Source organism: Mustela putorius, unplaced genomic scaffold (assembly GCF_011764305.1).
Source record: "Mustela putorius furo isolate JIRA1106 unplaced genomic scaffold, ASM1176430v1.1 tig00003869_pilon_pilon_pilon, whole genome shotgun sequence".
Lineage (NCBI taxonomy): Eukaryota > Metazoa > Chordata > Mammalia > Carnivora > Mustelidae > Mustela > Mustela putorius.
In genome coordinates this window covers 8,072,101-8,096,408 of record NW_025422021.1, presented here as the reverse complement: position 1 = coordinate 8,096,408, position 24,308 = coordinate 8,072,101, and the positions used below count along the sequence as shown (strand labels likewise).

The 24,308-nt window shown below is 46.6% G+C and overlaps 1 protein-coding gene and 1 long non-coding RNA gene across 2 annotated transcripts; one reads left to right on the top strand and one right to left on the bottom strand.

Annotated features, from left to right (window-relative positions):
* The first annotated feature begins 1,013 nt into the window (after positions 1–1,013).
* On the top strand, positions 1,014–10,141 carry LOC123387980 (translation initiation factor IF-2-like). Its single transcript, XM_045066727.1, has 2 exons — positions 1,014–1,851; positions 9,818–10,141. The coding sequence occupies exons 1-2, from the start codon at positions 1,014–1,016 to the stop codon at positions 9,880–9,882; spliced, it is 903 nt and encodes a 300-aa protein (XP_044922662.1). The 3' UTR covers positions 9,883–10,141.
* Positions 10,142–10,786: 645 nt separating this feature from the next.
* LOC123387989 lies at positions 10,787–23,912 on the bottom strand. Its single transcript, XR_006602510.1, has 5 exons — positions 23,778–23,912; positions 23,231–23,376; positions 21,321–21,445; positions 11,640–13,999; positions 10,787–10,912 (listed from the first exon to the last, which is right to left on the bottom strand). It is a non-coding gene; the product is annotated as an uncharacterized LOC123387989 (long non-coding RNA).
* Between the last annotated feature and the right edge of the window lie 396 nt (positions 23,913–24,308).

Here is a 24,308-nt window from a genome sequence, read left to right as displayed (position 1 = left end):
ACAAGGGAAGTCCTCATATTTAGTTTTCTTCTACTTACCCTGTCCCATGAAGTTTTCCTTTTCCACAACTCCAAATTTTCTAGAAAAATCTTTCTCTAGATAATAAAATCAGTGAGATTTTATCAATCAAAAAATGTTTATTGAATACAAGCTGTGTACAATATATCAAACTGATATTGAAATAAACACACAGAAATAAAAAGTGACTATGTTTAAAGAACTTAAAAAGCAGGCTGAGAAAACAAACCATCTGTACAAAAAGAAAACTTGTCAAATAATCCCCCATGTAATTAGTTAGGTGATAAAGGGGTACAGAAGGGGCGATACCAAAAGTAGCTTTGAAATAAGTGGTCACTCATGACTCTCACAGCTAAGACTAGATAAACTTTACATGAATCCTTTCACTGAATCCCCCAGTGAACCTTGTGAGGTGGATACTTTTTCTCCATTTTACAGCAGTGGGAAGTGCACTGCAAGCAAATGCATAATTTGACTCAAATCAAAAAGCTAATTAGTGGTGGAACTGAGATTCAACCAGTCTGTCTCCAAAGCTGGGCTCTTAACACTGCCTTCCCGATGTCCAAAAGCTTAAGAGAAACGGAAGAGTCCAAAGAAGAGGAGGATACATCCAATCAAGTGGTAGCATAAAGGAAAGGAGGAACTTGCAACCTACGGTTGGGAATAGAGAACGGGCACCCAGGCAAATGCAATACAGGTCACTTTGTAATGATGAGCTTTGAGAAGATCACCATGGGCAGGACAGGAATGAAGGCAAGTTGTGTCTCTACCAATTCCCTGGGGACTTCCTGTCCTTTTGAGATCGGACTAGCCGCCTCACCTTCAGGCAGCCCTGACCTTTCACCCCACCATTCCCTACAGGTTTGGGGAGATGGGGTTTCTGGAACAAAGACCCTCATTCTTCCCAGATGCTCACATACCTCGGTCCACGCTCACACTCACACACCTCCTCCCGGGAAAGGAGCCCCTCGCGACTTCCTGGGCAAGTTTCCGACATGGGGCCCCCCAGAAACGAAGACCTCACGTTCAGAACCGGGAGCGCCCGGGCTTTCCCTGGATGCGTGGAAGAATCCGGCAGGAGTCCCACTGAAACCCCATCGAGCTCCCGCCCCTCAGTCGGCCTCCGCCTTCCACCCAAAGCACAGCGAGGCCGCGCTCCACTCGGAAGCCCACGCTTAATTCAGCGGCCAGAGCACAGGGGAACCGGCCCCGGCGGGCGGCGGCGCTCTCCGCCAGCCGCCCCTCCTTCGGGGTTTCTGCGCGGACTTCTGCCGACCCCCGTGCCGCCCCCGGCCCTCGGCAGTGCGTGCGCCCAGCTAGCCGGGACGCGCGGGCCCAGCGGGGCGGAAAACCTGGCGGCGGGAACCCAGCTGGAGTGCCGCGAGCAGCGCGGGAAACAGAGCTCGACGCCACTTCCGACGTCAGGAAGCGCTCCACAGCCCCGCCGTACGCCTTCCCGAAGTCCGGCTTTGGCGCGCGGGACGGTCGGCGGGCGCGGAGGGGGCGTGGCCACCCCCTGCCCCGCCCCGGCCGCGGGCCTGCCCCGAGCGCCCTTGCCCCGCCTCCTGGGGCCCCTCCGCGAGCCCCCTCCGGTGCCCTTCTCCACCCACTTCCCGCTCGGTTGTCGTTCCTTCTCTCCCGAGCCCCGTCTCCTTCTCCACCCCTCACTCACCTCGCTCGGGAGGGAAGGGGCCCCAGGCGGAGGAGCGGACCCCTTCCTCCCGCGGCTGCTGGAAGCTGTGGAACTTGGAACCCGGCCGGGCAGCCCGCTGCGTCCCGGAGCTTCCGGACCCAGAGTCTGTAAACACGGAGCCAGTGACACTCGGCCAGCAGGTTAAAGGCGCGGAGTTGGGTTTCCAGGAGGCTGTTCTGGCGAATTAAGCTTTTCACATGGGTGGCCCCTTCCTTAGGAGCGGGGGAAGTTAAGGCCAGGTTGCGTGCGGCTCAGAGGAATTGTCTGGACGCGGAAGGGGCTTGTGGCCCTGAGGCGCGGTGGAGAAAGGGCAAGGTGTTTAAAGAGCAAAAGTCAGACCCCCTCGCGGTGTGGGCCGGCGGATCCGAGGGGCTCTAAGCCCCCTTGACTCCCCTTCGTGTGCCTTCCAGGCCATTGGCTTGCTAGAACCATCTTTAATGCCTTTCCTCAAGGCTTCACTGGAGACACTAGAGCCAGTATTTTAGGTGGAGGGGTGGGGATTACGACACCAAGTCTTAGAAATTTAGAGTCAACGTTTTGATTTGACCAAAAAGCAAAACGATGTGCTCAAAAAATAAAATAAAAGCCAGATGGAACTGCAGAAAGATGGTCGGATCTAGAGTAAAAAGACTGGCTTAAATCTTGGTATTACCTCTAGGTAGTTTTAGGTCTTGTAATAAGTCAACGAAGCTTTTTGAGACCACTTCTTCTTCTATAAAATGGAATAATAATCCCTGTCCTCAGTGTTGTAAAGAAAAACAGACAATGCATGTGACAGTGTAAACTATAAAATGCCATACAAATGTAAGCTATTTTATCTTCAGAGATTTATGGCCTAATCCAAGGAGAAAAACAAGATAGCTTAACCTTGACTTCCAACAGCACCACAATGAAAGCCACATTTCCCAACATTCTTTTAGCCATGCTTTGAAGAAGACCCCAGGGACCTGTGAAACAGTCCCAAATTCTTACAAAATTGTCTTAACCAGGGTGCTTGTATTTTACCATCATTTAAAAAAAAAAATAAATAGCTCGTCATTTAATACATCTGAGAAGAGGGAATGTTCTGAATCAAAGACAGTGACAAAATAGTGAAAAAGTAGATAAAGACTAGGAAATACTCAGTTAAGCCAAATAAAACACGTTGTGTGTTGTTTTGCTACAGAATTCCTCAGAGCCTTAGGTATGCATGTTGTGACTCAAAAGAGATTCCCAGGAATCAGCAAGTAAGGCTGATGGATCTGTTAAGAAATGCACTTGAACACCAAGCCTGTCCTTTATTCACATCTTCATCACAAACACATTGAACTAATCTCATACCCTGGATTTCTAAGCTTTAGGACCCCAGGCAAATCATTGCAATTTCCCCTTCTTTATCTGTGGCCAAATGCTTGCAAAGAATTAAACCTCATAGATTCATTAACTAAGCTTTTATTGAGTGCCTGCGTGCCATGCCTAGCACAGGACTATTGGTACACAAGCACTTCAAGCAAGTAAAAACCTCAGCCCTTAAGGAGTTCAAGTTATGGAAGGAGACAAGCACAAATAATGAAGTGACAGTGCAATTGGCCATTCACTTTGAACAGCTGTCAGTTGGCCTAGAGCAGGCTTCTGGTCTCAAACTCAAATGTCTACTGAGAAGAGACAGGGAATTCAAAGGCGAGAAGCTGAGACTATAGAACCAAAAGATAGGTCTGCTCTGCAGGGAGAACCACCATAAGCCTCCCCGGATTGTTGACATGGAGGACCATGTTACTACATCTCCCAGTCTTCCAAAGAAGTCAAAAATCTGGATTGTTAGCTGAAATCACCTTCTATCTAAATGTCAGACTTTTAAGAACCACTTGCAGGCCTTTAGAACTCCTTTCATGCACTGCCATTTGTGACTTCCGGCCTGCAATGACCCATGTCCCCCAAAATTACTCAAAAGTGTGACAAGAACACAAGAAGTTTGAGAAACACTGCTTTGTAGCTATTCTCAGTAAAGGAACTATAACTGCCAGGTAATATTCAATCTTCATGACATGGAGAAATATTTGTAATGGGCATAATAGATGATGGTCTTATTACTGCTTTGTTTGTGATAACCTATGTGAATAAGTCACCAGGATACTCTACCTCAGTTTATCCATCAACAACAACAATAGATTGTTTTTACCTTGGTAGGAAAAACCTACATTTTCCAAAATAAAGCAAATAGATTAGAAATGGTGAGGGAAACCAAACCTGCATGTTTGCTGAATACAAAATATTGTTTTATAATTCCACCTACATTCTCAAAATACTTGAGTTTGGGGAGGAATTCTGGTACACACATACTATATTTATATCATTACCTGTTGTTTCAAAACAGCTACCCAGTACACTTTGCCTTTGTTTTGCCAAACATGTCACCCAACTGTAGTTTTTTGGTCTGTTTTTTGAGGGCTAGAATTCAAAACAAATATGCTGAAGGGTTACCCAGTTTGGCTAAGATTACCTCAAGGAGAAACAAATATAGACAGTTGATTAATTTGGTCTCCCCTATTTCTCTGCTATTCCCTCTCTCCTTCCTTGGGTTCTTAAAAGTTAACCCTCCCGTTCCTTCTCTTCTTCCCGGAGAGGTTATTCATGCCCACAGCTTCTATTAAGGGAGTCCTTGGGACTCCCAAGTCTGTTGCTCGGGCCTATCTCTCTGTCCTGAATCTCGGTGAATGTGTCCAAAGGCCAGACATCTCCTAAAAGGATCCTACAGATCCCTCAAACTCATCATGTGAATAATAGAAGATAGGGTGCCTGGCTGGCTCAGTCCATAGAGCATGCGACTCTTGATCCTGGGGTTGTGAGTTCAAGCCCCATGTTGGGTCTAGGGATTCTTCAAAAATAAAATGTTTAAACAAATAATAAATAACAGAATACATCACCTTTACCCCAAAGCCCACTCTCTTCTTTCTCTACTATCCTTGGTTATGATACCTATGCTAGAAACCCAGGATTTATCAGAAGCTCCTCTTGTTCCTACACCCCACCCCCAAAGTCAGGCTTGCCATCAAGTTGGATCTTGTTATCTCCTTATCACCTCCACAAACTACCTTGGTTTAGTGTCCCTCTTATCTGGACTTTATTAGGATAAGGTTGAAATACCTTGCCCTGCCAACGGGACCCTCTACAATGGACCCCTCCAGCCTCACTTGTCACTGCTTCGCCCCTTGCATGTTACGCTCCAGTGAAAACTATTAGTGTTGGGCTAATGTTGATGGGATCCAAATGTTCACAACTCAGCACCTTGTCAGCCTCCAGCCTTGACTCAGACCCCAGTTTCCTTACAGTGGGCAGTAAGCAAACCAGAGAGAACTGCAGACTGCCAGATCACCAGAACAGGCTCTCGGGCCCACTCCTAAAATACTGAGCCTCCACCACAGTGGCCTTAGAATGCCTTTTCAGTCCCCTTGCCTGCCTCTGCCTGGTAGACCCTTGACTCATAGAACAATTTCACCCTCACTCTCCTCAGCCACTTTGCCTCTTGTCCGCTCAGATCTTAGGAACACTAATGTTTACCAATAATGAACACACATATATCCCCAAATGTTGCTGCCAGGATCGTTGTCTCAGAATCTTGGAAAAACTGCCCCAACTAAGAGGGCCTAGTTTTCTCCTACAGGCCCTTGTCCATTCTGCTTCTGCTTCCAGCCAAGGTGGATTTTTCATTGTAGGGAGGAGGGACCCCACCAAGCCATTGGCCCAGGTCAACTGACATTTCTCACCTTCATCAGAGTCCATGGCTCCGTGGATATTGTTAATTAAGATGAGGCTAACTTGGGCATTCGTGGTTTTCAAAAATAAGTTTATTAAAACAAATAAATGTATATTAATAATAACCCAACCTCATGTAGCTTCAGCTGCACTTTAAGGCCAATAGTTAGAAAATCCTGACGTTCTTGTCTACAGCCATACCACCCTGAACGCGCCCGATCTGATCTCGGAAGCTAAGCAGGGTCGGGCCTGGTTAGGACTTGGATGGGAGAAAATCCTGACGTTCTTAACAACAACAAAATCTTTTTCAGCGGGTGGGAAGGAATTTTCATGACACTCTATCCTGCAATTAACACGGGGCAGAAATTGCCTTTAGATGCTTAACTCATGTGCACAGAGGAGAAGGGAACAACTGTCACTCTGCGGCCATAAATTGTCAATTTAATTATCTATTAATGTCCTGCAAACTGAAAGTCATTTGATATTTTCTCCAAGAAAACATCTCCAAATTGTCAGCCGTCTCCCCTGCGTCCTAATTATTATGTCACTAACTGTGTTGGTTTCGTTTCTTTTTTTCCACAAAATGGGTCCCTCAGCATTGGCTGATCATAGTTATCATTTTTAATGGCCAAATTTGATGGATTTACAAAGAGTTTCCCCAAAGCCGCGGGCCATTTGGGCCTCGTGCATCAGTGCAAGGCAAATGTGAATCGAGTAATTCTGTCTCCGCCTTTTGTCAGCACCTCAGAGCAGGAAACGTCAACAGCACAAGACGGTGATCAAGCTAGTTATGAATTTGAATTTGGTTGTTCTTTTAAAGATGATAACCATGTGATGTTAACCATCTATTACCTTTCAATTTTATAGTCTCTCTCTCTCTTTTTCAAATTAGATTGTTTAATTTTTATGCCATAATTCTTGGCCTACCAACCATGGGGAGAATAACACCAGAGGAACTAGGGATTTAGTCTACGATAGTAATAATTACAAAAACAGTAACAGCTAACAGGTTTCAAGGGCCAGGCCCTGTTCTGAGTGCTTCGTGTATACGGACTCACTTAATCCAACACTCTATAAGCTGGGGTTTCTTTGTTTGGGGATTTTTTTGTTTTGTTTTTTGTTTTTGGCTTTTTAAAAACTCTTATGAAGTTGTTTTTTATTGGGATATAAGGGATGGGTTGGGAAAGGTCAGGTTATGAGCTGGTTTTTGTTATTATCCCCATTTTACTGATGAGAAACCGAGACACAGAGAGTTTTATTACGGTTTCAAAGCAAGGCAGTCTGCCCTTAAAACCAGTTGCTGGCACCAGAAGTAGCAGCTTCTTCGTTATCATCAAAAACATTGTTATCAGATACTTAGAACAGGCATATGAACTGTTTTACATGCGTTCTCTCATTTAATTCTCATACCCCATAGGAAGTAGGATTGTTACTCCCCATTTTACAGAAGAGAACACTGAGGCTTACAGAGTTGTGTGCCCAAAGTCACATAATGGCAAGTGCCAGGCCAGGGACTGCATCTGTCAGACCCTTTACCACTGTGAGAGTTGCCTGTACAGATAGGATTTTGATCCTGGCAGAGCAGCAGGTCCTAAATAAAGTCACCAGCCTGTCAGCAAGGAAATTAAAAATGCCCTGGGAGGCCCTCTAGGCTGAGGCAGCTGAAGCTGAAAACACATGACAGGCTTGGGCATTTCACACCTACAGAAAGTAAACTCCTGCTCGAAACAAAGCAAAACACAAAAAGGATGAAAGCATGTCCGAAGAACAAAGGAACAAAGTGGAAGAGGTTCCCAACAACCAACACTGGAACAATTTGAGCACCAAATGAAGAACAATAGTATCAGATTATAACTCAAAGAAAATAAAGACCCAGGAGCCCATAGTGATAACAATAAATGACAGAATAAACAAATAAATAAGCAGAAGACAAAACTGTCCTGAGGAAGGATTCCAAACTATAAATGAGGAAGGAAAGAGGAAGGGACAAAATCTCCTGAAGCCCGGAGCAGTGATGTGATGGTGGCAGGCAGGATCCCCTGAGGAACGTGAAGGTTAATGGGTGAGGCTTTAAGGAGATACAGGATCTTTGTAGAGCCTCAGATCAGTTACCCGAAAGTATTCATTAATACTGCAGTGGTTTTCACATACGTCCACAAATGCTTTGATGATACCCCTTACTCCAGAGTACAAGGTAGTACCTTTTCTCCTGAGTGTGGTCTGGGTTTCATGACTTGCTGGTAACAGAGTGTGGAAGAAGAAAAAGAGTAACTGGCGGGTACCACCCTAACAAAATGAGCAAGGTTAAGGTGGTTTGTAGTTCAGGTTTGCTCATCTCATGACACCCCCACACCCCCACACAATGTCTTGAGAAAGGCACTTCCCTGTGTGGTCTCCTTCCCAACCATTCATAATCCCCGTCCAGCCATGAGCAAACAGCAAACAAACCCAGACTGAGGGACATTTTACATACTACCTGACCAATACTCTTCAAAAGTGTCAAGGTCATGAAAGACAAGGGAAGTCTGAGAAATGGTCACAGACTAGAGAAGGCTAAGGAGACGTGACAAGTGACTGTGGTATCCTGGACTGAATGCCAGAACAGAAAAAGGATATTAGTGAGACAAATGGTGACATCTCAGTTACAGTCTGCAATTTAGTTAATAGACTCCTATCAACGTGAATTTCTCAGTTTGGGTAACTGAGCCATGGTCCGTGAGGTATTAGCGTTAGGGCACTCTATGGTGGCTACAGGGAGGGCAGCGCCTAGGAGGCATGGGACTGAGTAGGAGGCTACAGATAATGCCTTGTGTCTGGAGATTGTTAACTGTTTAGAGCTTCCATGTCTTCTCTCGTCAGACTAGACCCGCTCAACCCCAGTTTTGTGATTTTTCTCTATTAGCTTTCAAAAGCCTGGAAGGGAATCAAGAAAACAGGTAGCCCTAGATTAGAGAGTGGCACAGTAGGCTTAGAGACCTCTCCAGTTGATGGAAAAACTGAGAAAATCAGAAAACAATATGGGCTTTAGTTAACAGCATATTGTTATTGGTTCATTAATTGTAACAAACGTACCGTGCTAAGGTACGTTCATAATAGGGAAGCTAGGTGTGGGGTTATGTGGGAATTCTCTGTGCTATTTTCTCAACTGTTCTTTAAAATTCAAACTATTCTGAAAAATAAAGTCTATTTAAAAATAAAAATAAAGGAACACCTGGGTGGCTCAGTCGGTTAAGTGTCTGCCTTCGACTTATCCTAGAGTCAAGACCTGCTTCAGGCTCCCTGCTTGATGGGGAGCCTGCTTCTCCTCCCTCTGCCCCTGAATGTGCTCTCTCTCAAATAAATAAATAAAATATTCTCAAAAGATAAAATAAGGAGGCCATGGGTGGCTCAGTCATTAAGCATCTGCCTTCGGCTCAGGTCACAATCTCAGGGTCCTGGGATCGACCCCCATATTGGGATCCCTGCTCAGCAGGAAGCCTGCTTCTCCCTCTCCCACTCCCCCTTCTTGTGTTCTCTGTCTCACTTTGTCTCTCTCTGTCAAATAAATAAAATCTAAAATAAAATAAAGCAGAGCATAGGGACTCCCTGCAAGTTCACCAGAGCTGCCTGCTTTGCTCCGGGCACCTTGTGAAGGTACCCAAAGAGAGAGGATGTGACAAGTGGCAGAAGCAGCATAGAGATGGTAGGACTCAGAGGGGACACAATTAGTCATAACAGGAAAGAGAGGGGTGGTGGGAGAGCAGAGGAAGGAGAGCGTGGGCTTCAGGCCATTTGTTTTACTTGGCTGTCCAGACCTCTCAGTCCTTCCCTCTGACCTCCTCTTTCTCCTGCGCCGTTGCCTTCTAGTGTGCGGCATGATGCTGCTGATTCTATTTGTCCACCCAGATTCTCTCTGCACTCTTTTCCATGCTGCTCTGTGCCCCCAGAGGACTCCATGCCTGCAGCTTCCCTGGGGCCCGCCAGTGGGGGGGTTGGGGGGTGGGGGGAACCGGATACAGGCCGGAGCTCTGAGCATGGAGCGATACAGAGTCCAGTCCCAAAGCTCCCGCCCCACCTGGGGCGTCATGCCTGGTCCGGTCCCTCTCACAGAGGCTACAGCCCACACCCCAGAGCTCTCTCACAGGGTTCTGGTGACTGCCCCTTCTCTTGCCTCGTGAGGCCAGTGCGTGGGCGGTGGTTCCCCACAGTGGGTGGTTCTCCAGTACAACACCATTTCTTGTTGGTTTCCCTGAAGTCTACCCACATCTTGGTAAATCCGCTCATTAAAGTCGTCTTGATTACTCAATTGAATGTCATCTGTTTCCTGGGGGGACCACAAGTGATGGAAAAATTTACTCACTGTATTTATTGTCTCTTGTTTCTCTTCCCCTTTAGAACATAAACTCCATGAGGGCAGAGATACTAAGTGCTTCCTTCATGGCCGTGCACTCCGTGAATGAATGAGTGAGGGTTCACTGTATCCGTCGTCCCTCGCTGCATGTGGCTGTTGAGCACTCACAATGTGGCTGATAGGACTGAAAAACCTTTTTTTTTTTTTTAAGATTTTATTTATTTATTTGTCAAATTTTATTTATTTATTTGCCGGGGAGGTAGGATGGGAGAGGCTCCCTTCCCAGCACCACCAAGTGCACAAGCAGGCAGAGAGGCAGGCAGAGGCGGAGAGAGAGGCAGGCTCCCTGCTGAGCAAGGAGCCTGTTGCAGGGCTCGATCCCAGGACCCTGGGATCATGACCTGAGCCGAAGGCAGCGGCTTAACCCACTGAGCCACCCAGGCGCCCCTGAAAAAAACATTTTAAATTGTATTTAATATTGACTGTAATAGCCCCAGTATCAGTCTTTGGGAACTTCCTGAGCGTAAGGCCGTTCTGGAGCTCTCGAAGCCCACACTGCCCCAAGAGAAGTTTGGAGCGTGGGTCGGCGGCCTCCACTGTTTGCTTTGCCCTGTGGAACGGCAGTGCCGGCCTTTCCGGCATGCTTCTAGGCCCGCAAACTCAGGAATGTGTGCCTTGCTTTTATGCATTTACATTTTCATTTCCCTGCAAACTTTCCATTTCTTGGGTAATAGCCTTACAGTGTGCTCACCGGGCCCTTACAAACTTGCAGCTTACAAAAGGGCTCTGGCCTCTAGCCAAGGGAGTCTCCAGCTGCTGACTGACCCTGCCTGGAAAGTCAACTTGGAAGAGACGCAAATGTCCTAATCCTCTTCAAACCACTCTAAGTAGGTTTTATCCAGTGACCTGTAAAACCAAATTAGTAAAGGGACACTTTAATTCCAGCTCATTAGAGAGCTTCTAAAATCTTTTTGAGAAAGCCAACACAGCACATTTCTGTGCTGGGGGGCCGAGAAAGGCATCCAATTTTCCAAAGCAAAATGTCCTTGCTTTCTGATGGTCCTTGCACATCATTCGACACACAGAAGATATTTTCTGAGGCTTTCACGGGGCTCCCCAGTGAAGGTGGAGGCGGATTCCTAGGAGGGAGAAAAATATGGTGGCCCAGGGAGGTCAAGTGATTTTCCCCAAGTTCTGCCAAGCCCCATCCCGGCTCTGGTCTCCTGACTCCAGTGCAGGGAACATTTGCACTGTTCTTATTATTACCCCAGGAGCTGGCTTATTGCACAATATCAGGAAATAGTCCATATGGAATCCTGGCCCACAGAGCGTACATGTTCTGCTTTTTATTCTGCAGCTTTTTTTATAAAGTGTGTTTTCCTTTCCCATAATGTCATCTGGAAGCAATTCCTTCCAACAGCTGGATTTGCTTTCACAATTGGTAAACACGTAAAATGGAAGGCAGGGGACAACGCGGAGCGTCACCGGAGGAGCCTTTCCCCCACCCGCTTGGCTCATGTTCTGAGGCTTATCTTGGGTCTCTGCACAAGCCTCATCAAAACGGAGAATGTCTTCAAACAAGCGACCCACACTGCATTCCCTCCTTCAGGGGGTCAACATGTTCTTTGGGGGAGAAATTTTCTGAATACTTTGCAGATAAAATTGATCAGATGCAGACCAGATTGCCAGCCGCCCAGATCTTGGAGCTCCATGTGGAGGCCCACAGAGCACCGTCATCCCCAAGTTCCCACCGCCCTGGTACCGTCAGGACTTCCGGGTCCCGCCAGAAGTCTCTCGGAGGGCACGGCCTTCCCAGCACCCCTGCCACCAGAGCCCATACAGGACCAGAGCCCAGAGAACGCCGACCTGGTCATCAAAGAAGATGAGTATTCCCTCAGGAGCCAGTTTTCACACAGGCGCAGACAGAAGGCAGCCAGGACTCCGGAAGGCCAAGAGAACAGCTGTCATCTGGGTGTTGGCTCACACCCTCTCCACTCTGGCTCCAGGGTCTCGGGGGGCCGCTTCTCTAGGGGTTCACAAACACAGTTCTGGTCCAAGGGGTTTAGGGCATAGTTGAAGCTGGAATATAGTGCTGGGGGACAAAGCTCAGGCTTCAGGCACTCTCCCCTCACATAAGAAATGCTACTCTTTGATCAAAGTTTCAGATTTGGAAGAAATCAACCTAGCATATGGCTGAACTCTCAGAGGGAGCACGCAAGGATGCCGTTGACCAGGCAGCCCTTCAGAGACGGAGAGGGTGCGTGTCACCTGACCCCGCTGACTGGATGCCCTTACCGCGGTGCTGGCCTGCTGGGGTGAAGGGGGGATGGGAGAGGCCCCCTTCCCAGCACCACCAACCCTCTAGGTAGCCGGGGTCCCCCTCCCCAAGCAGGGAGCATCCCTGTGCTGTGGCCCTTTGGCTGCAAAGCTCCCCTGGAAGAGATGGGTGTCCCTCCCACCGAACAAACAAAAGGAACTATCAAGGGCAGTGCTCAGCTGAGGACCCCGAGGAGGCCAGCTGCCCAGCTCCTCGGCACAAAGGACAGATAGAGCCCCTTTGCCCGGGCCCATGACTCATGGAGCGCTCTCCCTCTCAGTTCCGCTTCTACCCTGGCATCCTTCTTCTCTCTCCCTCCTCCAGGAAGAAGCTGTATCTTGTCCGGAGCCAGGGCACAGAAATTTCATCATACATTTTTCCAAAGGTCATGCTTCATAGCTGAAATTTTGAAACCCCGTGTTTCTGGTTGCATGCCAAGGCTGCCTCCTCCAGACCCCGGTCAGTCCAGGTCTGGTGGCCTGCCTGGACTGCTGGGAAGGGCCCTCGGGGTATACCTGGAGAGATTCGCTGAAGCCCAGGACAGAGGGGCGGGTGAGAACAACCCACTGGTGAATACTTCAAAGTGATTCTCTTACATTAAAGCAGCTAGACACATAACAGCCATATGCAATGTGTGGACCTTGTTTGGATCCCGATTCAAACGTACCAACTATAGAAGATATCTTGGCATAGATCAAGGAAATTTGAGTTTGGACTGGGCATCAGAAAATATTTAGGAATTTATTATTAATTTTGATATTGTGATAATGGTGTTGTGGTTATATAAGACAACATCCTCATCTTTCAAAAAGTACATACCGAACTATTTGGGGGTGAAATACGATGTCTATGATTTATTTTAAAATACTGAAGAAATAAAGCCTCATGAAGCAAATATGGTGTCTTAGTCCACTCGGTCTCCTATAACAGAATAATGTAGTCTGGTTATGAACAACAAAATCTACTTCTCGATGTCCTGGAGGCTGGAAATACAAGGTCAGGGTGCCGGCGGATCTGGTATTTAATGAGTGCCTGCCACCTGGTTCACAGATGGTGTCTTCTCACTGTGACCTCTGGTGGCAGACAGGGTGAGAGAGCTCACTTGGATCTCTTTTATAAGGGTGCTTACCCATTTATGAGGGCCCCATCCTCATAACTTAATCACCTCCCAAAGGTCCCACCTCCTAATATCATGTTCCGGGTCAGTTTTCAACCTATGAATTGATGGGGATGCCCATAATCACTCAGACTCTAGCATATGGTGAGATGTTAATGGTTATATCTAGATGATGGGTAAATGGGACTCTTTATACTATCCCCTCTACTTTTATGTTGAAAAAAATGCATAATAAATAGCTTAAGGTGCAGAAAATTTTATCACAAAAGCTCAGAGGAGAACACAACACACCTGTTGACTCACCTCAATGTGACTGAATTCTGTAATGAGGTTCACAGTCCTCCTGCTCGTTGGGAGGGAGATAAGGGGGAGGTGAGGGGGCGGTCAAATCTAATCCCTAGGAAGTTTGAACAGGGATCGTAGCACCACCCTGGGCTCCTCTCCCAGGTGAGAAAGGGGAAGGAGCTCCTCTTCCAGGACAAAGGCAGCCTTCTGGGCCCCAGCTCTCACTGGCTTTGGGACCTGTGGTTCCCTCCCATGTGTGCTGCATTGCTTTCCAAGAAGTTCAGGGGCCTGCGTGGGGAAAAGTAGAATGCAGGCCACACGCTGCTGAGTAACCACCAGGTTCCAGCAGTTCTTGCTGCTACAGCTCCCGATGGCTCTTGCTGCCCTCAGCCACCAGCATTCTCTGCCGACTGATCTGCTCGCGGGCCATCATCCCGCACCCACTCACGCACAGACATGGATCCAGGTGATGCTTTGCTGGGCCCCTTGGAAGTTGAAGACTGTCTTCTAGGGGTGATGGAAAGGCCTCCAGTTAGAAAAGTCAAGGCAAGCCCAACACTTACTCTTTTCCTGCCCTGGCCCTTGGCACCAACTTCTGTGTTCTCAGTCTGGGTTCGTCCATAATCTTTAGCCTTAACCTGGTCTGGGGAAGGAAGATTCTTTATTGTTATTTATCTCCTCTTTCTGGCTGAAACATAGGCTTTTTATAACAAACCATTTTTTTCCCCTTCCACTTTGAAATATTCTGGGTATTCTGCTTTTTTTTCTATCTTTGAATAAAAGGTAAGTGCCCTTTCCTGTCTGTCCTTTCTTCTCTTCTTTCCTTTCCTTTCTTATCTTTTCCTTTCCTTTTCCTTTTAGTTCCTGTGTAGTTACTATACAGTGTTATATTCCTCTCAGGTGTACAAAAGCGTGATTTTGTACACAGGTCCCTATAGGGCTCAGTGCTCAGGACAGTAAGTATGCTCTTAATCCCATCTCCTATTTCACTCAAGCCCCCACCCACCTCTCCTCCAGCAACCACCAGTTCGTTCTCCATAGTTAAGAGTCTGTTTTTTGGGTTGTTTCCTTTTTTCCCCTTTGTTCATTTGTTTTGTTTCTTTAATTCCACAGATGAGTAAAATAATATGGCATTTGTCTTTCTCTAACTGGCTTATTTTGCTTAGCATTTTACTCTCTCAATCCATCCATGTTATTGCAAATGGCATGTTCCATTCTTTTTATGGCTGAGTAATATTCCATTATGTATATGTACTGTATCTTCTTTATCCATTCATCTATCGATGGACACTTAGGTTGCTTCCATAATTTGGCTATTGTAAAAAAAATACTGCTATAAACATTTGGGTGCATCCATCCTTTCAAATTAGTGTTTTTGTTTTCTTTGGGTAAATATCCAGGAGAGTGATTACTGGATCATAGGGTAGTTCTGCTTTCAATTTGTTAAGGAACCTCCATTCTGTTTTCCACAGTGGCTACACCAGTTTACATTCCCACCAGCAGTGTAAGAGAGTTCCTTTTTCTCCACTTCCTCGCCAACATTTCTTGTTTCTTGTGTTTTTGATGTTAGCCATTCTGATAGGTATCAGGTGATATCACATTCTCGTTTTGATTTGCATTTCCCAGATGCCAAGTGATGTTGAGCAACTTTTCATATGTCTCTTGGCCATCGGGATGTCTTCATTGGAGAAATGTCTGTTCACATCTTCTGCCCATTTTTAAATTGGATTATTTGTATTTTGGGTGTTGAGTTATATAATTTCTTTATGTATTTTGGATACTAATCCTGTATTACATGCATATAACATTTGCAAATATCTTTTCCCATTCCATAAGTTGTCTTCTAGTCTTGTTGGTGGTCATGTCTGTGCTTTCTCAGTAATGACCACAGCACCCAGTCCAAGTCCAGACCCAGACTATAAAAGGTGATTTGAAAAGGTCAACATACAAAGGGCCAAGTGTGGGTTGTTCAAAAGCTGAAAATGTGCCCAGCGCCTGCTAGATTGTAAGTGCCTTGCAGGCAGGAATGTTGTCCAGTGTGTACAAATCTATATCCCAGTGCCCAGAACAGGGCCCAGCACACAGTAGATGCCTAATGTTTTCTGGATCCATGCACTGTCTATGCTTTGGAAGGCTTGTAGCCACTTGTCCCACCCTGCTGTGAATGCCACATCTTACTTCCAGTTACTTGAAAGCAGAATAATCTTTTCTCTTATCACACCTCCATCATCCCTAATTGAGATTCAATAAATGTATATTAAGTAGCTAGAAACACTTTTGTTCTTTTGGGATCTAGCTAGGGATTACATAATTGTAAAACAAAATCCCTCACCCATCAGGAGAGAAAACCATGGCTCATGCTATAGAAACGGACAACTGCTGGAGCCCCCACAAGTTTTTCAAGTACTGTGTGGCAGCGACGTCGATTTCCTGCCCCAGAAATCTGGCGAAAGAATTCACTGGAGGACTTAAGTCTGAGAAAAAAAAAGACCCAAGAAAGGAGACAGAGAAGGGGAGGTCTTTTCCAGGGCCTAGAGATTAAGGGTATTTAGATACCACTTAAGAAAGGAACCAGATGCCAGGCAGGTTTGTGCTTCCGTTTAACCACGTCCCCTGCAAAACTTGCTTATGGGAAGATCAGAAGCTCTGAGGATCATTACTGAAGGGGATTCAGAGAAATTATCGTCTACTCCCGGTTGAAGAGAGAACAAGTCCTGATCTTTTTTTGGTGTCAACCTCTACTGAAATGTGCTGTTGTCAAATCAAAAAGGGGATAGATTCGAATTTTACAACTCTGATGAAAGTGAAATAAAAGGAAATCTGTATCATCTTAATCAAAGCCTGTGCCACCTGAGTTGGCTCCCTGTCTCGTCCCTTGGCCTTGGTGACTCTCATGTGCTGGAGGTTAAGGGTTTGTTAAAGAAGACGGGTTTTGATTAAGTGTCACATTTAGTGTGATGTGACATGCTCTTTATCATTGCAAGGGAAGATTGGGGAGCAGGGGGAGCTTTATAGCTAGTTCCCAATATAAATTAGGAGTCTTGGGGAATGGGTACTTTGCAGTTGGCCTTGATCTTTCCAGGGCCCAATGAATGTGTGTATGTGAGAGTGTGCACCCGTGTATGTGTGTGTGTGTGTAGAGATGGCAGAAAAGCCAGTTTTCACAGGCCTGCGCTAATGGGCTGGTTACCCCACTTGGAGTTTGACTTGCAATTGTAACATAAGGCTCCAGTTCTAATGTATCCATGTTCTTGATGTGCTGGTCAAAGGTCTCCCCACCTTTCACTCCTTTAGAATTTCAGTATTGCTTAGGGAAATCTCAAGCATTCATTCATCCCTCTTGGGGACCATACCACAAATACAAAGATGGAGAAGCAGGAGGAAGCATTCTAAGTGCCACATGCCATTTTTAACCAGGGGCCATGGATATTGCCTCCCCTGACTTCACCTAGACAAAGGAGAGCGGGCAGAGCCAAAGCCTCCTCCCTCCAAATCTAAGAAGTGCCACACACCTTCAGTCTCAGATTCTGGCTAAAACTGGAGTAGTGAGAGCACAGCGAAGATGGAGTACAGTAAATCCCCAGAGTGCTCATGAGGAGGGAAAGGCAAGGGGAGGGGATTGAGGAAAAACATCCCAGAGGGGACCGCTCCCACCTGAAAGGCACCCCACTTCCAGATTAATCTTTCTAAAATGTCAACTTTTGGGGCACCAGGCTGCCTCAGTCAGAGAAGCCTATGACTCCTGATTTTGAAGCCATGAGTTCAAGTCACACTTTGGGTGTAGAGATTACTAAAAATAAATAAATAAACTCTGAAAAAAAATTATTTGCATAAAGTCCTTTCCCGCTCAAAACCCTTCCATAACCACCACTTCCCTACCCTTCCACTGCCTATGGAAGAAAATCCACACCCATTGTTCCAGCATCCAATGTCCTACATCCTGGCACTGCCATATTGTCTACTCACTGCCTCCCAAATGACCTAACTTTCTCCTACCTTCTAGCATTTGTTCGTCACTCCTCTATGTGGGATGCCTTTTCTGTTTCTCTCCCCTAGGAAAGGCTGCCCATCTTCCAAACACTGGCTACAGCCCTTCCTGTTTAATGAAGGAGTCATAGCCACTGAGATGGTGCCTCTTTTATTCCAAAAGTATTAATGGAGCTTCTACTGCTTTCTCTTTCAGAACTGCTCCCAATACCTGGATTAGGTCAGAAAACCAGACATAAAGGCACCTGCCTCGAGGAGCTTGCACTGTTGTAGTTGGGGTGGGGGAGATGTGCTGGAAACTTAAAAGACAATGCCTCAAAGTATTACTTAGTGGTAACAGTTGCTGTGGAAAAAGGAAAGAACAAAATAGAGCAGGGTACGGGAGGCAGGAGCTCCCGCAGTGTAGTGGCAGGGGGCTGGCGGCAGTATTACAAGATGGTGAGATGGTGAGAGACTTGAGGGAAGCAAGGAAGTTAGCCAAGATACCAGAGGGAAGACAGGTGTTGATTTATTTTATTTTATCTTATTTATTTGAGAGAGGCGGGGGACCAGGCAGAGGGAGAGGATCTCAAGCAGACTCTGCACTGAATGCAGAGCCCAACAAGGGGCTCCGTCCCATGACCCTGAGATCATGACCTGGGCTGAAATCAAGAGTCAGATGCTGAATTGACTGAGTCACTCAGGCTTCCCTAGAGGGAATATCTAGAGTAAAGGCCTCCAGGCAGAACCATCCTAGTCTCCTTCCTTCTCACTTTTCCAGGGGACTCTACACACAGCATTGCCCCAGAAGAGGATCTGTGAGTGATGACAATATAAGAAAACCCATAATGTTGAGTAATGAAGAGAAAGGCCTCCAGTGTTTGGTACCGGTGGTCTGCATTAAGGGAGAAGTTAAGTGAGTCATGGACATGTGCTTAGCTTTTTAGTGCTATGTTAATTGGTAATATTTTTTATTAGAAAAATTATTTAATTCTGTTCCTTTCCTACTCTATTGTTCAGGAAACCACCTTACATACATATCTGCACTAATGTTTGGTTCCCACTCTGTTGAAAGGCAAAACAGTACAGGTAAATGCCATCTCAGCTTACAGGATTTTGCTTCCTGATTTTACAATAATTTCTGAAAACCAGAAATCTGTTCTCAAAAAGGAGAAAAAAAGGTATTGTAAAAAACAAAACAAAACAGTTGCCTGGGTGGCTCAGTGGGTTAAGCCTCTGCCTTTGACTCAGGTCATGATCTCAGGGTCCTGGGATGGAGCCCCACATCTGGCTCTCTGCTCAGCAGGGGGTCTGTGTCCCCCCCCCGACACCCTGCTACACCCCCACTTTCTCCACCTGCCTCTCTGCCTGCTTGTGATCTCTGTCAAATAAATAAATAAAATCTTAAAAAAAAAAAAAAAAGGAAATGAGAAATTAAGGGGCACCTGGGTGGCTCAGTCGGTTAAGCATCTGCCTTTTTTTTTTTTTTAAGGTTTTATTTATTTACTTGACAGAGAGAGAGATCACCAGTAGGCAGAGAAGCAGACCCCTCGCCAAGCAGAGAGCCAGATGTGGTGCTCAATCCCAGGATCCTGAGATCATGACCTGAGCTGAAGGCAGAGGTTTAACCTCTGAGTCACCCAGGCACCCCAAGCATCTGCCTTTGCCTCCGGTTGTGATCCCGGAGTCCTGGGATCAAGCACCCCCATCAGGCTCCCTGCCTGACTTCTTCAAAGGGAGCCTACTTCTCCCTTTGCCTACCGCTCCTTCTGCTTGTGCTCTCCCCCACGCTCTTTCTCTGTCAAAAAAATAAATAAAATCTTTAAAAGAAAGAATGAATGAATGAATTAAGATAACTAATAAGTAAATGTCACTTTATGTTGTTGAAAAAACAAGTTTGACAAGTTTGTCTCTTCCTTCCCAAGACATCTAGGCCAAGCTATGAGAGGCTTTCTTTCTTTTCAGAGATGCTTCTTTTTCTCTACCTTTTCCACATTTCAGATGGGAGGATGGGCACAACCTTTAAAACTTCACGATCAGGAGCAAATCCATAGCTGCTGATTTCTTCCCAAAAGGCACACAAACCCCTCAGATAGACAGCCTGGCAGGTTCATACGTACTATGGGGCTGGTCATGAAAAAAAACCAACAGGACACAGATGAGTCCAATGAATAGAAGAAATCTACTGAGTTTTGGAATGTTGGATGCACTGCATTGATCCAGGATTATGAAACAGAAGCTTTCCAACTTCCCACTGTAAACTAAAAGCTGGATGCAAGTCCTTGCACAATGTATTTCCACCAACTCTGTAGGCCAAGAGATCTGCTGGCCTCTCACACCCATGTTCATCAGGCACAGAGCCTACAAGCTGGGCAACCACACCATCAGGGTCCCTCCCGTGATGAGGAAATCAGACCCCATCTCCAGCACCGTCTTTGTCCGGCACCCTGAGTGGGCGGGGAGTGGGGAAGAGCTGGACTTCTCAGCTTCAGGTTGGGACAATCAAGGACAAGAACAAGACTTGGCACAAGCTGTCCATGTTGGTGGCTGCATGGACAACTCTTGGCCACAAGCTCCATGTGCCACCTGGAAGCAGCTCTAGGGTAATTTTTTTAGACATTAGAAGGATGAAAGTATTAACTGGCGATTGCTTCTTGATGTGAGAAAAATAGCAAATACACTTGCAAAATTGCAAACACCCCTTTGCTCCATGAAATAGTCCCTCCCTGTCACCTTTCTTCCCCTTTCCGTGACTCTGCAATTCTCCAGCTGCTCGGCTGCAGGTCCTCACCCCACTGCCCCGGGGGCTTTCTAGTAACCGGTTCCTAGGGACACTCTTCCAGCCTCAGTCTCGCTTAGAGGCAACCCAGCGCTGGGCTGGCATCCGGAGCCACGTCTCCACGCCTGTGCTTCCTTCCCGTGGGTCCTTGGGCAGGTTCCTCAGCCCACCTGTGCCTATCTGTAAACGGGGGCTTGTGTTAGCATTGTTCTGCAGCTCACTGGGGGGTTAATTCCGGCCTGGCCCAGAGTCCACGGGCCTTTGAGTGCTCACTGTTGCAGGGCTGGCCTCCAGGGGTCTCATGCCTCCAGGTAGTACTTTTTGGCTCTTTCTGCTGGAAGCCCAAGAACCTCACAGCCCCTGCTGTCTTCAACTCTTCTGCCAGGCCCACGAGGAGTGGGGATTCTCCCTGGTGTGGTGGCTCTGCCCACATTTTTTTTTTTTTTTAAGATTTTATTTATTTGACAGAGAGAGCGAGCACAGGGAGGGGCAGGCAGAGGGAGAAGCAGGCTCCCAGTGAGCCGGGTCCCCCAATGGGGGACTTGATCCCAGGACCCTGGGGCCACGACCTGAGCAGAAGGCAGGCAGACTTTTAACCAACTGAGCAGCGTAGGGACCCCTCTCTGCCCACCCTTGTGAAGTGGGCTCCTCACAGCCACAGCCCTGGCTTCCACCCCAACCCACCCCATTTAAATTGGTGGCCACCCCTTGGTTTCTCTATCTGAGCCCCTCCCCGCGCTTCAGACTGGTAGAGCCATGCGTTCTGCCTACCCAGAGGTCCAAAGCTGCCTCACTTGTCCTGGGGTTTTACCCCCACCCCAGCCCCTCCTGAGCCGTGTCTCTCTTTCCACTCCTCCCCCTTCCTGTCATTCATGCATAACCTCCTCACCTCCAGGAGTTTTTCCAAGGTTAAGAAAGATCTTGACGGAAGAATGGTCTGGGCTCTCAGAGAACTCCCAGGGCAATGGGTGGAAGGTGATAAGGATCCTCCCATAAGGACCCTCGGGGAAGGAAAGTGGTTTGGCAAAAGGAAGAGGGTGGCGGGAGCGGGTATTTAGGGGAAAGGGCAGGGGAGGGGCCTACCCGGCCTCAGGGTCAGCCCAGACTTCTCTTAGGAGGGCTTGGGGCGCTCCTGTAGGATGTTTACCAGATGCAGACTTGGAGCAGGGCTTGGATGGGATGGGAAGCCCTTTAATAGTCGCCATTACCTGAGGGAAGAAATAAAGATGGCTTGGCGGAGGCCTTCTCACTTGCGGAGACCCCAGCCTACCTGTAAACAAGCCTGAAACCCAGTCTATCCCACAAGAGACGCAATCATATTGCTATTTCTGAGAGATCTCTCCTAATTCTGTGTTCTTTTTAAAAGTATACGGCTACCAAAAAGGAATTTAATATATATTAACTAGTATTTCTTTCAAAGGTCATGAGGAGTCAGAAAATCTTGACTATAACAAAAATTTAACCGACAAATTGGTCTCAAATTTAATGAAATTTTTTTATGAAATCAAATGTTAACAGTTAAAGGAGCTGATGTAATTTACATTTTATAGCTATTGCAATAAAAATTGGTGAATTTTAATCTTACACTTCTATTTTTGAACCAACAGTTGTCTCCCCATCCCCACCCCCACCCCCAGATTTCAACTGTTTTTGTAGGACCTTGGCACATTTGTAGTCCTGGTAGTGAACTTGAGGAATTTTCCTGGGCCATTGGAACCAAGTGGTGGTGATATTAGGCAGGAGTGTAGGGGACCTAGAAGAATCAGAGGGCAGCACCCTCTGAGACTGAGTAGAAGGCACAAGGCTTACCCACCACCTTTTAAAAAAGATTTTATTTATCTATTTGACAGAGAGGGACAGCTAGAGAGGGAACACAAGCAGGGGAAGTGGGAGAGGGAGAAGCAGGTTTCCTGCTGAGCTGGGAGCCCAATATGAGCCTTGGTCCCAAGATCCTGGGATCATGACCTAAGCCAAAGCAGACACTTGACCACTGAACCACCCAGGCATCCCCACAAGGTTTACTCTTTAAATATTACTTCCTTGACTGAAGTAATACAGACTCAGGAAACAAAATTTGGCAAACATGGGATAGTAAATTAGAGAAAATATATTGCCCATAGTTCTGTTACCCAAATGTAAACTTTGATCACTTTTTTTATCTTGTGATTTTTCTCTGCATAGGGGTGTTCCTTTTTTTTTTCTAAACCCAATTGTAATTGTGCCTACAGTGTTATACCCTGCTTTTTATACTTGCTACATTCTATTTCCTTCTGTCATTGCTCACTTTAAGTGATAAAATGTCATCGTGTGGATTTATCAAACTTCACCTGTTGCCCTATAGTTCGACATTTAGATTACTTTCAATGTTTTACTAATATACATTTTTTTTATTGTAAATGACATTGCAATGCATACATGCACATAAACCTTTTTGGTCATTTAGGATTATTTCTTAAGATAGAGTCTCAGATGTGGAATTTCGTAGTTAACAATACAAACGCTTCTAAGATTTTTAAATTCATATTGCCAAATCACTCCCCAAAGAGGAGGCCAAAATAGAGCCGAAGAGGGCTCTATTAATGTACACTGCCACTAGCAATATGTGAAAATTGCAGCTTCATTATGGCTTCAGCTGCACGGGCATGCTCGCTTGCATGCTCGCTCTCTCTCTCTCTCTCTATATATATATATAAATATAACTTAATAGGTAGAAAGTGAGCTGGTTTTCTTATGTAGATTTTTCGGTGAGGCTTATCACACACTCAGAGAAGTACACAGATCATAAGCGAATTTTCTCAAAGTAGACTTCTAAGTAACCAGCACCCAGATCAAGAAACTGAACATGACCAGAACCCCAGAAGCACCTGTCATGCCCCTTTGGCCCTTCATCCCCGACTGAAGGGTAATCGCCATCCTGACTGCTCCCAGCATAGGTGAGTTCTGACAGTGGCATTGCTATAATGTTCACATCTGTGATGACTAGAGGAGCTAACCTGTTTTCCGTGCATCAGTCGATGAGCCAAGTTCCTCTTTTGTAAATTGTCTTTTCAGGTACTTTGGCAAGTAGTGAATTATGGAGAATCTCCCAATGTCAAATCGGGCTGAAGTCGGACTGCAGTCACCGGGACACTGTTCCAACCTGGAGAGGTGTGAGGGTGAATGTGTGTTTCTGCTCCCAGGATCTCACTCTGACGACCCTCCTCATACTTCTTCAGACTCTCCTGCCCAGCGAGGTGATTCCTCTGCAGGCAACACCTGGCAGGGGTAACTTTTCAGTGACAGAGCTGAGCCTAAATAGACTGCTGTTCTTTCAGTGTCTGTGAGAATTACAGAAATAGGTCACTGAACCTTTTTAAAAATAGCACTGACACATTTGGGGAAAGCATTTTTTTCTGCTGAGATAGCATACAGTATGAGACGAAATGATCTCTAGAGACAAGATGAATTGAGACTTTTGGTATAAGAAATAAATGTCCTTAATGGCAGTAACTCACAGGAAATCAAACGTCTTTCATAAGAAAGGTCTCTAAATGTCGTTACCTGAACAGCCTGCATCAAGCTTTCCTACTTCAGTCCAAAGGGGGTTCTTCTGGAGAGCGAGCAGCAGCCGGCTAAGCCCTGTCCAGCCACACCTGGCAACAGCTGAGGAAAGAGAAGGGCCACATCATCACCCGAGGTCAGTATTTGCTCCTCCACCAAAGCCAAGATCTCCCATCTTGCCAGATTTGCATTCTTTCCTCTGAAGTTACTCGACAGCCACCTGCTACCCTTGTACCAATATCCCTTCAGCCAAACAGGGGGGACAGGGACAGCTGCCCCGGCGCAGCTCTGTTCCAGTCCTTTCGAGGGCTTCACTGATTTGTGGCAGGCCAGGCCCAGCATCTCAGCCCATGGGCCCTCCCTGGAGCTGTCGAAGGGCCCAAGTCTGCCCTTGGGGGCTCCTTGTTGGTCCTCTCCTGAGACATCTCAGTAAGCTCTCTCTGACACACCCACCCTGTTGCCTTCAGAGGCCCCGTGCACCTCAGGGGCAGACATTTATGTCTTCTCCCAGGATTCCCAAAGAGCTGCTTA

Bases quoted from the DNA above. Each gene is read 5' to 3' on its own strand.
- LOC123387980 (XM_045066727.1), top strand. From the start codon at position 1,014: ATGGGGCCCCCCAGAAACGAAGACCTCACGTTCAGAACCGGGAGCGCC. The intron at 1,852-9,817 runs GTTAAAGGCGCG...CTTCCCCTTTAG, and splicing joins CAGTGACACTCGGCCAGCAG to AACATAAACTCCATGAGGGC.